We start from the raw sequence: 14,060 nt of genomic DNA, 5'->3' as shown, positions 1-14,060 counted from the left end.
AGTGAAACGGTACATTATATGTTCTATATGCTCTCATTAAAGTCAGATTTATTCTAGATTTACAGTTGTACAGATGTAAAATTTAAGCAGATTTTTAACCTAAAATAAGGAAATAGGAAATGTTAAAATAAAGTTTCCTGCATCTGAATAAGGCCTGACAACATAGTTTTATGGACACTCTGGTATCTTAAAACTAAATGTTCTTAAGCTGCTTTGTTAAGTCAAATGAATACAGTAAAAAAAAGTTAAATGATATTGATGAAACGCAGGTGTCAGAAATTATTTTAGGCAAGAACTTCAAGCTTTACACAATATAAGTAGTTACACACCTCATAAATCATACAATGTAAGACACAGAGACTGGTCTTTAGATTGCACGGCAGAATGGAGTATACAACATTTGCCTCGTACTGTATACTGCCATGATTTACTGGGCACACTGGGATGGGGCTGTGAACTAATGGAATATCTAATGTCTCTGTGACAGAGACTTTAATCAGTTGTGAGACCTCCAGCTTGCAACTTTACCATATAAATCTGAGATAGGCTGCACGGCAGAAGGCCCAGGCTGTGAGTTACATCCCGACGCTCTGTGTGTTTATACTCTGTACATACAGTGTGGATTTACGTGAGAGGGGTTCCAGTAAAACTCAAGTCGCATTGGGTATTTTTCGGTATATGCTTGTTGTACTTGTAAACAAAATTTCAGAGTACTCAAGCATACACAAATCAAGATGTCATCAAACACATGATGATAATAGTACCATCATCAGTATCATCATTTGCCAGAAAATCTCATCCCATCTGCCAGGATGTCAGCATTAATGCCGTTATGTCTTCATGCTTCCATTACTTCGTCACTGTTGTGGAGCAGCCACAGGTGTCTCACAATACCACAATTTACTGCTTGATATAAAACTGTCACAAGTGGATAATGCCCACCCCTTGAATGCGCTTGCATCCGTGAAAGTCATGCGGTTTCACAGAGCTGTGCGCCGAACAGCTCGCAACTTTTTGTGTTGCGAACATGATGTCTCAGATCTGTCTGACCTTATTTTGCATTTTGTATGAGGCAACACGATAAAGCAGATGTGGTGTTTGGTGTTTTTTTAACTCTGTCTTTCAGAGGCACATGCTGTTTTTCCCCTTTTCAGAAGGATTACCACTTTCTGATACTGGACTTGTTCTTGTTTTTGCAGGTCTGATGACTACCATAAGAAAAAGGCTATTTATAGAAGTGTGTAGAAGTGTTGAACCGCTGAACATTTCTGTATTGTTTGCTAGGATGTATGGAAATATCTTTGCTAAGTTGTCTGTCATGTGTAGGCACTATACTGGTTCATCCCTTGTGCTATGTGTCTTTTTATGTTTGGATGATTCGTAGGTCAGTGTTAAGTGGCTTAACAAGCTCACACAAAAAGCACATTCCTCTAAGGTACAAGAACCTGACCAATGACCTGAGGATACTGTAAATAAAAGGCAATGAAGTTCAGGCAAAGAACTCAAGTATCACACAGTGACACGCTTTTACTTGTTCTATTTTTACCGCAATAACACTAAGTAACTTCCGCAAAATCATTGCTGTTAAAATGTTGCACTGGAGATAAAACTGTAATCATTCATGTGTCATTTTGTTGACTATTGGCGCACACTGAGGTGCGTAATCATGATGCGCACGAAGGGTTTTCAGCAACCACATGAACCACTACAGATGATCCACCTGTAATTAACCTCGTGAGCCATCGTGTGGTAAAAGCAGACCGAGCAGGCTTCAACAGCCTGTCCTTTGCACGACTGTGTTTTCAGTCTTTCTATAGCCAATGTGGTCATTTAAAATCCTGTATCCAAGTCTTCAGGTCGCCCATCTATTTATACAGAAAAAATTCAAATAAGATCAAGTACATCGTGGGGTATTTATTATACATTTGTCTTTATTATCCTTTATTTATCCAGGTGAAAAGTTTCACAGAGATTTAAATCTAATTTCCAAGAAAGACCTGGCCAATAGGGCAGCAAAAGCTACAGCAAATACGACACATAATAATATAACAAGTAAAAAACAAATACTATATTGCATACAGACAAGTGAGCACAAACATGTGAATAATACAAAATAGCAGATCATTAAAAGCCACATTAAAAACAGTCACACTGGCTAAAAGAGCTATTCTCTCGTTTTAAATATACATACAGGACAACACATACAGTACACAAACACTAAATATAAATTTAGAGCAACGCACCTTAAAATTTCTGGTTAATGACTTAATATCTTGAATTGCGTATCTCAGAACACTATCTTACTCTGCAATTTTTCCATTTGTACGTTAGCATTTCGACATTTTGAGAGAATAACACGAAATTTCAACATTTGCAATTTAAAAACTTTGGTTAATAATTTTACATTTCGAATTGCTTATTACAATTTTTTTCACTCAGAAATAATTTGAAATTTCAAGATACTTAGTAGGTGAAAAATTTGACATAATTACCAAAAATTTACAAACATTTTAATTTGGCAGTTGTTCGGGGAGGGGGGTGTCTGTGTGTAATGTAAGTGGCTAATCTCCAAAAGTTGATTCTGTTCATCTGGACGTAGCGTTTTGTGGGAGAAACGTTTCGTCACTCATCCAAGTGACTTCTTCGGTCTCAGCTGAGCTGAGCTGAGACCGAAGAAGTCACTTACTTAGGTAAACGTTACTTACCTGGATGATTGAGCATGCATCAAGACGTAAGTGGCTAATATGAAAATTTCAAGTTACACAAGCACACACTCTAGTGGACAAAGAACAGACTTCAGTGCACAAATCCTGACTGCGATGCGCCGCCAAAACACCAGATGAACGTGTCAGTATTTTGATATCATTGTACCCATGTGGAGAAAGTAGCCGAAGAAGAAAAAGCCCCCTCAGCTGAGGAAAATGGCCGACGTTGAGATGGAGATCTCGTCCAGGAGAATGAATAATGGCAACGAGCACGTGTAAGTTATTAAATTACAGATACTTAAAGTTTGTGGCAGTAAGTTATAGGCCTCTTTCAGGTCGAATATGAAGGGAAGTGTTAGCATTGCCGGGGCTAACGGAGTAGCAAGTTCACGTTGTTGCCGGGGCATGCTCACGATAGGCTAACGTTCTTGGCTAGCTAGCTAATGTTCTTCAGCGCGGCTAGCACTAAGTTTCGGTGATAGCATGTAGAAGTGTACCTCATCCGCGTTTGTGTGTATTTGCCTCAATAAAGTGTACCTGCTAAGCCACACGCAGTGTAAGGTTTGTACTCGCTCCCAAGCAGCTATCATGTAATGTAAGTTAGCATAGCAAAATTATTCAGTGGCTGTAGCTGCTTAGCACTAACTTTGCTAAAGACGGTTAGCATGTCAGAGCTAATGAGTGAAAATCATCTTGGCGGTCTCGCTCGGAGAAAGAGAGAGCAAGTGAAGGTTACACGGGGATTTACCGAGTGTCACTCTTTCATCAACGAGCGATTCTGATCAGTGTTTCTACAGCTTCATGCAAAACTGACCACATTATATAATCCCGGTATGCCCGATGTTAAACACCTTACGCTTACCTAAAATGGTACGCTTCGGGCGATGATGGGTTAAACTCGGAAATGAATGTTGTGTAAGCTATGAACTGATTTTTAGACTAAATGTTCACAATGACTGCAAGTTACCTCGAGGAAAGAATAGCTATCTTTATGATCTTTTTTATGTACATGTATAAAAATTAAAACCACTGATCACGTTGTATGATGTTTGTTACTGTAAATCGTGTTCACTTCATTGTGTATTAAAGAAATAATAATTGGACAGTTTCCTATTTTTCCAGATTTAAAGGGGGAAAAAATAATAGTGCCACAAGAAGATTTGATGTGTAACTGAAATTTTTAGTTGATTATCATAGTGTTTTATATCCCAGACACTTAAACTTAAGCACCTGTCAGTATTTTGGACAGATGGCAGAACTCTGTGTGTTTCATTTTTATGGGATGTTATCAGTTGCATTCAGGGTCAGCCATTGCTATGGCCGTGTGTTCCTACTACCAGTCCAAAAACTATATTTGACACAATTGTGTCTATTTTTTAGACCTTTGTTTCCTTTTGACTTCAGTCAGCCAAATAATTTAGCACTATAGCAATTAAATATTCTTTTTTTGAAACAGGAAGCAAGATCTGGAAAGCCACGAACGAAGTGGAAATGAGGACAGCGGCGACATATCTGAAGAGGAGGAGGAGGAGGTAGGGCTTGACAATGTGAGGACCTAAATGCCATCAAGTGGTGTCATCTCTTTTAACACAAAACTCAGACTATACCAAACTGTGCTACTATAACTTGCTGTAGGATCAATTTTTACCAAAATTTAGCAACACTTTTTGTCTACATCAGTCATTCTGAATACAGTCTAGGTTGGTTAGGTGGTAAAAACTCAAAGAAAACAAGATTGTATCTGTTTACACCATAACTAAGAATTACAGAGATCATCTGTCAACTAAATTGATTGTTATCCTGGTATGTTCACATCCTAGGAGGAGGCTGAAACTAATGGCGAGAAGACAGAGGAGGGGTCCAAACATCACAGCAGTAGCGGTAAACACAAGCGGAAAAAACACAAGCATCGCAGTAAGCACAAAAAGCACAAACATGCCTCTGATGAGGACAAGGACCGCAAACGCAAGCATCGTCACAAACATAGGAAACACAAACGCAAAGAGGGCTCCTCTCCCTCTGCCGCTGTCCTCTTTGGCTCCTCTACTCATAGAAAAGTTGAATCTTCTCCTTCCTCTGGAAATCCAAGTCTGGATGACAGGGCCTTGCTGGAGGATTTGGAGAAACAGAGGGCCATGATCAAAGCTGAACTTGACAGCCAGTTGATGGAGGGAAAAGTTCAGTCTGGCATGGGTTTGATCCTTCAGGGGTATAACTCTGGATCTGAAGAGGATGGAGATGCAAGGTTCAGAAATGGAGAACCACGACAAAGGGGCAGCTCAGGTAAACCTATATCACCCAGAGGAGGAAAAAGTGGCAAATCTAGACGGGACTCAACAGAGGGCAGTAAGTCTAGCTCCAAACGCCGTAGTCGGAGTAAGTCTGCAGACAAGCTAGCCAAGGAGTCTAAGCAGGACAAGGTGACCAAAAGCACCAAGGACACAGGTGTAAAAGACAGAGGGCGTGGAAGGAGCAGGTCAAAAGACAGGAAGGGTTCACACAGCACTGATAGGTCCAAGGAGAGAAGGAAGTCCAACTCTCCTTCCAGCTTCAGGGGAGAGCAGAAAGTCAGCCGCACTGATAAACGGTCCTCTCCGCAGCGGGATGACAGACCCAACCAGGAAAGAGTGAGCCGACGGTCCAGATCGCTTGGACGAGAACGGCCAAGTCGCTCAGATGCTGACCGGGACAAACGGCCAGCCAAGTCACCATCCAAGGACACTTCTTTAGGAAAGGAAAACCGCTCCCCTCATAGACGAGGGGCTCACAGCCCTGCAAGGAAACGCAGCGCTTCCCCTCGCCATAGAGATGCCCGCTACCCTTCGGCTAGTGCCTCAGAAAGGACATCAAAACAGAGCCACTCTCCATCCAGAACTAGGTTCTCGCCCCAGAGACGCCGTAGCCGCTCACTAGAGGTCAGGAGGCGAGATGCTGAGAGACAGGAGTCACCACTGAGGTTAGTGCACACCTCTGGCTTTTCCAACGTTTCCCATAATAAGCTGATTGTGACAGATGACAGAATTGCCTTTCAGTTTCAGATGAATAAAAGTGAGTTTGCAAAAATGTAAAATATTTGAGTGTTCATTTATAAAAGCTAAAGATTTTTATTTTTATTTTTTTTAAACTGGAAGATAATGATGTATTTAACTTAGTTTAAATGCTGATACAAAGTTGCGGAGAAAAAAAAGTCATGAAGGCACAAAAGTAAAGTTATGACAGATTTTGAAATATTATTTTTTATGTTCTTCCAGGAAGCGCTCTCGGGCAGATGTTGGACCAGGCAGAGACCGATCGCGTGATAACAGTCCGAAATCATCGTCTCGCCGCAGGATGAGTCGCTCGCCTCTAAGACGACGGTCCCCATCGCCGCGCCGCCGCTCCCGCTCTTCCCCCCGCAGACGGAGCAGGTCTCCACTGAGACGGAGGTGATGGCCGCTCACTTTTCGCTCAACTTGTCTACATGTGACAGAAGACATTATCCCAAGTCACAACAAAGCAGTTCTCAAAAGTCGCTGGAGAACTCTTGTGTTTCTCTAATTAGTTTTTGGTGGTTCAACAGTTGTTTAGATATGAATTCTGTTTATATCCCTGTCTGCTAGTACCTTTTCCCCCTCTTTTTGAAGTAAATAATGATTCCTGTCATCATCTGTGCCTCACAGGTCTGGGGAGAGAGACCGATATGGTCGACTCCGACAGTATCGACGCTCAACGTCCCGCGATCGGGAAAGAAGACGACGCAGCAGAGATGAAGACAAGTTCAAGGGAAGTCTCTCAGAAGGCATGAAAGTCGATCAGGAGTCCTCAGAGGAAGAAGTGTAAGTAAAAGTGATATAAAAACTAAGATCCGATCGGGTTCGCCATACAGAGTTCAAATTTGCTGTGAAACGGTGTGGTACAACTTCTATGCAGCCATTCATATCATATATACCGCTTTTGGTGAATTAATGCTGGCACTAATGAATCAAAACAAAGTTGAGTCCTTAGCATTTGTAGATATTGATTAGAAATAAGACAGTTTTTACCATCTTGTCTTTGAGGACGTTCATGATCTGTAGCTGATATGATATCCTGTTTCACATTAATGCATCAGGGCATGATTTGTTGCTTAGTCGTTAACAGGAAAGCGTTTCCTTTGTAATTTTAATTTCTGGCATGTTTTTGCAGTTTGGAGGATTTTGATGGTGAGGAGATAGATGAAGAAGCTCTCATTGAGCAGCGCCGCCAACAGCGTATGGCCATCGTCCAGGTCTGTTTATACCCACGCTAATTCATGTCTGGCATTTTTGTAACTTCTATAAGTGGATTTGATGAGTGACCTTCTTACAAACATCAGCTGTTCTTTCCACCTTACAGAAGTACAAAATCGTGAACGAGGACACCAATCAGACGTCGGAGCCCAGCAGCCCCCAGAGCAGCACGCGTAGCCGTTCGCCCTCACCCGATGACATCTTGGAGCGAGTAGCCGCAGACGTGAAGGAGTACGAGCGCGAGAACGTTAACACCTTCGAGGCCAACATCAAAGCCAAGCACAACCTCATCGCCCAGGAGAAAGATGGTAATGTTCCAGTCAGAATGATGACTGTTAGCATACAAGGCCAACTGAATGAACCACACTGTCAGCTGTGAGCATCCTGGTTGGCTGCAAATTCAGGGGATCTCTTTAAAATAGTCTAATGGATTATAGGAGGATGCAGATATGTTCTTTTCATTCTCCTTGTTAGCATGGAGAAGGACTTTTGAATCTCTTAAAGACTCTTGTATGTTACCCTATTACCTGCTTGTCACAATAAGAGCAAGCAGAAGCCTTTGAAAGTTTTTTTTTTTTAATTGTTATTATTATTTTATTTATGTTTTTTAGCATAAATGTTATTTCCAGAACTACTGCAGAGGTTGAAATCTACCTTTTCGCACCTGACACTGGCAGGTGTTTTGGCTGATCTGAGCATAAGTGGAAAGCTTAAGCACAGAAGTGAATGCATTCAGGACACAGTAATGTCTGATTACTTGAACTGCAAGAGGTCTGGGTGTGTTCGAGCCACTTGTTTTTAGCAGCGTGTTCTTTGATGTGTCCTTGGCCATACTACAGCACTGCATACTGACTTGACATCCTACAAAGTATACTCTCTTCCTTTATGCGCTACTGAATTTTATTATAAAGTTAAACAGGCGGAATGAATGAATTAAAAGTGTGAGACCCCGTCTGTATTGTTTTGATTCTGCCATAGCTAACATATGAAATGCATTGCATTTCCCACCAGTTTAAATAAACGCATTTGGTCTTTGCGAATGGCAATGCTGTAGGGATGCACCGATACCGATACTGGTATCGGGTATCGGGGCCGATACTGTAAAATGTGTGTGTACTCATACTCGTAAAAGTTAACCGATACCATGAACCGATACTAACTTATTTCATTAATCAGAGGGTGGCTTGTCATTTTTGTTGTAGTTTTTTAGATTGGCCACTAGGGGGACATCCCGCGCTAAACAGGCACAGGGTTAGACGAGTCAGACTGGCAGCTGCAGATAAAAAAAGAGAAACTGGAGGCTGCTGTAGCTAGGCTAAACAAAATGTCAGCAGTGTGGACCGGAACAGCCAACTTTAACTCAGGTTTTGGAAAAGCGATAAAAAATGTCAAGAGAAAATCCACGGGCAGTTAAAATAACAGAGGCTCTGACTCATTTTATCGCTCTGGATGACCAGCCAATGCCAGTCGTGGAAAACATAGGATTCTTCTCAGCATACTCGAGCTGCGATATGAAATTCCCAGCCGGCCACACATCAGGGAGATAATGGTGCCAAAACTTTCTAAAGAGGTAAAGACAAGCAGTGTGTGCGCGATGTCAGTCCTTGGTTTAATGGCACAGTGGACTGATGATCCACGGGCAGATGGGGAGTTCGTTTGTCAATGCCAAATACTTTCGTTATTTTGTTTGTTTGTTTACAATATGGACACTCTGCAACAATTTAAAAGTTTATTTTATTCTCAAACCTAATTTGTATTTATTTTATTCCAAACAGAAGTGTTTATTTATTATTCCGAAAGCTCGAGACAGTGCCAATAGTTCAGTGATATTTTGTTAAATTACAATGTGGAGACTCTGCAATAATTTAACAGAAGTGCTTATTTTTCACTTGAAATTTTTTTGTGGTAATTTTTTAAAGATATTATTTATTATTGGCAGAGAATAAAATAAAACCTGTCTTCCAATTCATTGCATTTGTGTGTGTGTGTGTGTGTGTGTGTGTGTGTGTGTGTGTGTGTGTGTGTGTGTGTGTTAGAAGTATCGGTTTTTGTACTCTGTATCGGCAAGTACTCAGATCCAAGTATCGGTATCGTATCGGTTTGAAAAAATTGGTATCGTTGCATCCCTACAATGCTGTTTATTTTTTGTTTTGCATGTGAAGCGGAAGAATCCAAATTTAAATACCAGTGACCGCTAAAAACACATAACAAACACAGAGCTCGTTTAAAATGGTCAGTTTTAGGCCAAATACAAACGTGCCTTCATGTGTTATCTTAGCAAAAAGGAGACAGCTTGACCCAGGTAACGACAGACTGTTCTGCGCTGTCCTTCCTTTACTTCCACCCCTCACTTAAGCCTTTGAAATTTTTCTGAAAAGAGATTTGAGTCGCTGCCTGTGCCCACTTGATCACTGAAGAGCACAGTCTTCTGTGAGCATGGCGGAGAGATGAAACCTAACAGTTAAAAGCTCCTTCTGTCAGAGATGGCAATCTTTTGGACAGTCTGTTCCCAGTTTTCTGGCTGTGATTTTTGTTGAAAGCAAAATGGCACTTTTCAGTTTTGTTTTTTTTCTTTCTCTCTTTTGGTTTTGTCACGGTCCCTTCAGCAGAAATGAATCAAATCAAGTTTATAAACGTGAAATGTGATTAAAAAGCGTTTTTACATTACTTGAAATTGGAGCTAGGACGCTGCATTAATATTGCTTCCCTGCAGTTTGGAACAGTTTGGTATTTTCATTTTAACACAGGGGCATGTTAAAAAACGTCCAGTACAGGAAGTACACATGTCTAAAAGGGTCTTTAGTGGCTCGTTTGTGTGAGAAATGCAGCGTTTTGTGATGCAGGGATTTTAATTTTGTTTCTTTCTGTCATGTGTTCATTCAGTTGCTGGCTTGTAATCCAAAGCCTGGTGTCTCTGCCACCTGCAGCATGTTTTGATCTCTGCAGAGTATGTGAATCAAACACAAGTTCCAGATATACTGTTTTTTACAACATGCTGAATGAGCAGAAACTCATCTTTTGCTGGTATAATTTGTTGTTGTTGTTGTTGTGTGTCTCAGGATCTAACCCGAAGAAGCCTTCAGCTCCAGACATGTTTACCGAGTCAGATGACATGTTTGCTGCAGACTTTGACGTAAGTATTTAAATACTGAGCTCAGTAGGGCATCTTAAAATCTTCACTTATTTTTAATTTGTGTCTTTGTGTTGTTCTTCAGAAGAGTGTAAATTATTGAGGCACACCAGTGAATTACTGACCTCTGTTTTTTCATGCTGTTTCTGCAGAGTGCCAGGATGAGAGCAGCAGGTGTAGGAAAGGACTTCAAGGAGAACCCCAACCTCAGGGACAACTGGACTGATGCTGAGGGTTACTACCGTAAGTGTTTCCTTTCTGTTAACTGTAGGTTAAGGTGACATTTTATGCTTGTTTAATGTCACCAGGAATGAAGGTTGTAGCCTGTTTGCGTTCGTCGCACATCAAAGTTTGTTTTTAAGTGGAACGAGAGACTTCATCTCAGTCATTTTACACATTTGTAAATTGTGTTGTTGTTTAGGAGTGAACATCGGGGAGACGCTGGACAAACGCTACGACGTGTATGGCTACACTGGACAAGGTGTGTTCAGCAATGTGATCAGAGCCAGAGACACTGCCAGAGCCGGCCAGGAGGTGGCAATCAAGATCATCCGAAACAACGAGCTCATGTGAGTCTTCCCATGAATGCCAGCATTTCATATGTGAAAGTTATTGATCTGTTTAAATACCGTAATGGCTTCACTCCTGACATGATGTATGTTTGAACAGGCACAAGACCGGTTTAAAAGAGCTGGAATTCCTCAAGAAGCTGAATGACGCTGATCCCGATGACAAGTTCCACTGCCTACGCCTTTTCAGGCACTTTTACCACAAGCAGCATCTTTGTTTGGTGTTTGAGCCTCTAAGGTACTCAGAGAGAGGACATCGCATTCATTTTCATCATATTTTGAGAGGTGTGCTTTTCATTAATTACCTCAGCATAATTCATGAGTTTGTAAATTTTTCATTTGTAGCATGAATTTGCGAGAGGTGCTGAAGAAGTACGGTAAAGATGTTGGGCTTCACATCAAAGCTGTGCGTTCCTACAGCCAGCAGCTCTTCTTGGCTCTCAAGCTGCTCAAACGATGCAACATCCTCCACGCCGACATCAAGCCAGATAATATCCTGGTATGACTCAAATGCTCAGTCATCTTAAATCTGCTCACAGAATGACCAAAGTAGTTGTGCCACGTGTGACTTCTATTCATGTCTTTAAAAGGTGAACGAGTCAAAGACCATCCTGAAGCTGTGTGACTTTGGTTCGGCGTCACATGTTGCTGACAATGACATCACACCATATCTGGTCAGCAGATTTTACAGGGCTCCAGAAATTAGTAAGTACCACTATTTATTCTTTTCTTTAAATGTTCACCATTAATCAGCTCTTTTTAAATTTGAAGTTTGCTCATAATTTCTTCCTCAGTCATAGGAAAGCCGTACGACTATGGTATCGACATGTGGTCCGTCGGCTGCACTCTGTACGAGCTTTACACAGGCAAAATCCTGCTTCCCGGATCTTCCAACAATCACATGCTCAAGCTGGCTATGGACCTCAAGGGCAAGATGCCCAACAAGGTGAAATTGCATCATATAATTTCAGTTCCTTTAGTGGTTGTTTCCCCTTTTCTAGATGAAGGGAGATGTGTTGATCTACTGTGCACTGTTCAAGAAGACTGATGCAATGTTTTGGATTCTTTCCACAGATGATCCGTAAAGGATTGTTCAAAGACCAGCACTTCGATCAGAATTTGAACTTCTTGTACATTGAAGTAGACAAAGTGACTGAAAGGGTAAGGTGTTCTTTCTTGTCTCTAAACCATTTTTTTTTTCTTACATGTCCTGCTATTTTAATAGCAGTTTTAAAAGTTTTATATTTTTGTTGCTCAACGCCTTTAGGAGAAGGTGACCGTGATGAGCACCATCAACCCCACCAAAGACCTGCTGGCAGACATGATAGGAGGCCAGCGGCTGCCTGAGGACCAGAGGAAGAAGGTAATGCAGCTGAAGGACCTGCTGGATGGAACGCTGATGCTGGACCCAGCCAAGCGCATCAGTATCAACCAGGCTCTGCAGCACCCCTTTATCCAGGAGAAGATCTGAAACGCTGAACGCCACACACTCCCAGAGCAACACAGACAGAGCCAACCACTAAACCTGCTCTGATGGGAACTCCGCAGTCAGGCAGCCAACTCACAGACTTCTGTTCAGAATGTCATGGATTTTTTTTTTCGTCCTCAGCTTCATTTTGTTTATGGATGCATAATTGTGTTTTATTGTAAATAGATCATTGAAATGGTAGCCATTCTTGAAAACATAGGGTTGTTTTTTTTTTTTCTTTTTTCCAATTGTCACTGTAAACTTTTCCCTGATATCCAATGAGTTAGTTTCTTTTTTTAATTTAACTGGCATCGGAGAAACAGATGTTTAAAAGAAAAATATGATTCCTGTAAATACTGTGTATGTCTATTGCATTAACAATCTCGAGCAGCAGACAGTTGAATTTTGTCGTAGTTGCAGACGTCCTAACATAAACACACCTTTCCTCTTTTATAACCACATTGCTCATTGTGGGGCAATGCATGCTTTTGAATGTGCACCCTTTGTGCTATAGATTTGCGTGGTGCAGGCCTGTAAAAATGCTCTGTATGTGCATCAGTGTCCCACATGTGACGACGACAACCTCCCCGCTCCACCACTAACCAGTCCTCGGGCCTCGAGGTCTGAGCTGAAGGAATAGATGCATATTATGAACTCCTTACAAAAAGTTTTTGTTTTGTTTTTTCTTAATTTTTAAAGCAGGTAGTCATTGTTTTCTGTTGCCGGTCGATTCCATTTTTAACCTTCCTCTCCCTCCAGCACTCTGGCTAGGTCGTGGCTCTTAAGGCTCTCACATTCAAGTGCCTCCTGTACGAGCCTAGTGTGTTAAAACACCAAACAATGCTGGCCAATTGAAGCCAACCCCACCTCTCTTCCACTGTTGTATATAGTCCATAGTTACTGTCATTTCATGTATGATTTGTTTTGTTTCAAGTAAGTGGATTAATAAAAAATCTTGTGATTTCAATAAAGAATAGTTGTGGAAACGCTGCTGAAAGAGCACCTTCAGTATAAGAAGTTTTTAGTAATAAAATGTTTCCTATTGTATACCAAACACCCTTTCTTCATTTGAATGTGATGTAGCACTGTTTAGCTTGTTTATCCATAATTTTAATGGCTTTTCTGGTGTAGAGATGCATGAACAGATTTGAGAATGGAGAGGGGGGGTGTCTTACTTCACAGGATCCTCCGTCTCTGCTAAGTGAACTCTTAAGGATGCAAAGGGGGTGTTGGAAAAGGTGGCAAGCTTTTTTTTTTCTTTTTTCTTTTCTTTAAAAATTGTTGAGACAGCCACAGCCTCGGAGCATCAAAAGTAAAAGCGCTCCATCTTGTATCCCATTGGAACAATTTAAAGGTCTCTTGCTCTCCCTCTCCGCAGTCTAACCGTACCCTTCGTTCTCGTTGTATGATTGCACTTGTGTCGAGCTCCTTAAAAGCATAATGGGAGTCTCGCTTAGAAAAGACTCCCATTTTTTTTCTCGCTCTGAAAAGTCAGGCGGGGAGAGGGGGGGTGGAAGTGATGCAAGATCTCACTGTGCTCACACTAAAAGGACTTCTGATTGGAGCTGATGGGCTGTCAGCTTTAAGGGGCCTGTAAATAGACGTGGGCTATAGACCTGCTGGCTTTAATCTCAACATAGATGAGGACGTGACTGCTTCTAATGTGAATATGTAACCAAACATGTAATTTATATCCATCAACTTCATGAGCTCCAACCTTACAGTGTAGTCTCTGTTGATGATCAAAAGAGGGCATCAGGAACACTCGTGCTTCTCTGAATGAATTTACTCATGTTGGAACATTGTGTTTACTTTTAATGGCAGAATATTTCCACACAGTAGTCTGAAGTAGCATCAGACTATTTTATTTTGTATCTTGCAGTCTTTTTCTTTTTTAATAAACTTGCATAATATTGTTCCTTTTAGTGACTTTGATTTATA

The 14,060-nt window shown here is 41.2% G+C and overlaps 1 protein-coding gene across 2 annotated transcripts; it reads left to right on the top strand.

The window, feature by feature from the left end:
- Positions 1-2,437: 2,437 nt before the first annotated feature.
- prpf4bb (pre-mRNA processing factor 4Bb) lies at positions 2,438-13,382 on the top strand. Of its 2 annotated transcripts, none has more exons than XM_084939646.1 (16): positions 2,438-2,980; positions 4,162-4,252; positions 4,526-5,661; positions 5,957-6,130; positions 6,365-6,520; positions 6,870-6,951; positions 7,059-7,260; positions 10,012-10,085; positions 10,235-10,325; positions 10,504-10,651; positions 10,752-10,889; positions 10,997-11,150; positions 11,242-11,356; positions 11,446-11,597; positions 11,726-11,812; positions 11,919-13,382. In XM_084939646.1, exons 1-16 carry the CDS (start codon positions 2,922-2,924, stop codon positions 12,120-12,122), a joined length of 3,063 nt encoding a protein of 1,020 aa, XP_084795772.1. In that variant the 5' UTR covers positions 2,438-2,921; the 3' UTR covers positions 12,123-13,382. The 2 variants fall into 2 exon arrangements, with proteins under 2 accessions (XP_084795772.1, XP_084795774.1); XM_084939648.1 differs by having other exon boundaries at positions 2,441-2,980; positions 4,162-4,237.
- The last annotated feature ends 678 nt before the right edge of the window (positions 13,383-14,060 follow it).

The sequence above is a fragment of the Perissodus microlepis genome, chromosome 9 (genome assembly GCF_051167445.1).
Source record: "Perissodus microlepis isolate ML-2025 ecotype Zambia chromosome 9, ASM5116744v1, whole genome shotgun sequence".
Taxonomy (NCBI): domain Eukaryota; kingdom Metazoa; phylum Chordata; class Actinopteri; order Cichliformes; family Cichlidae; genus Perissodus; species Perissodus microlepis.
This window is presented reverse-complemented; position numbering and strand designations above follow the sequence as displayed.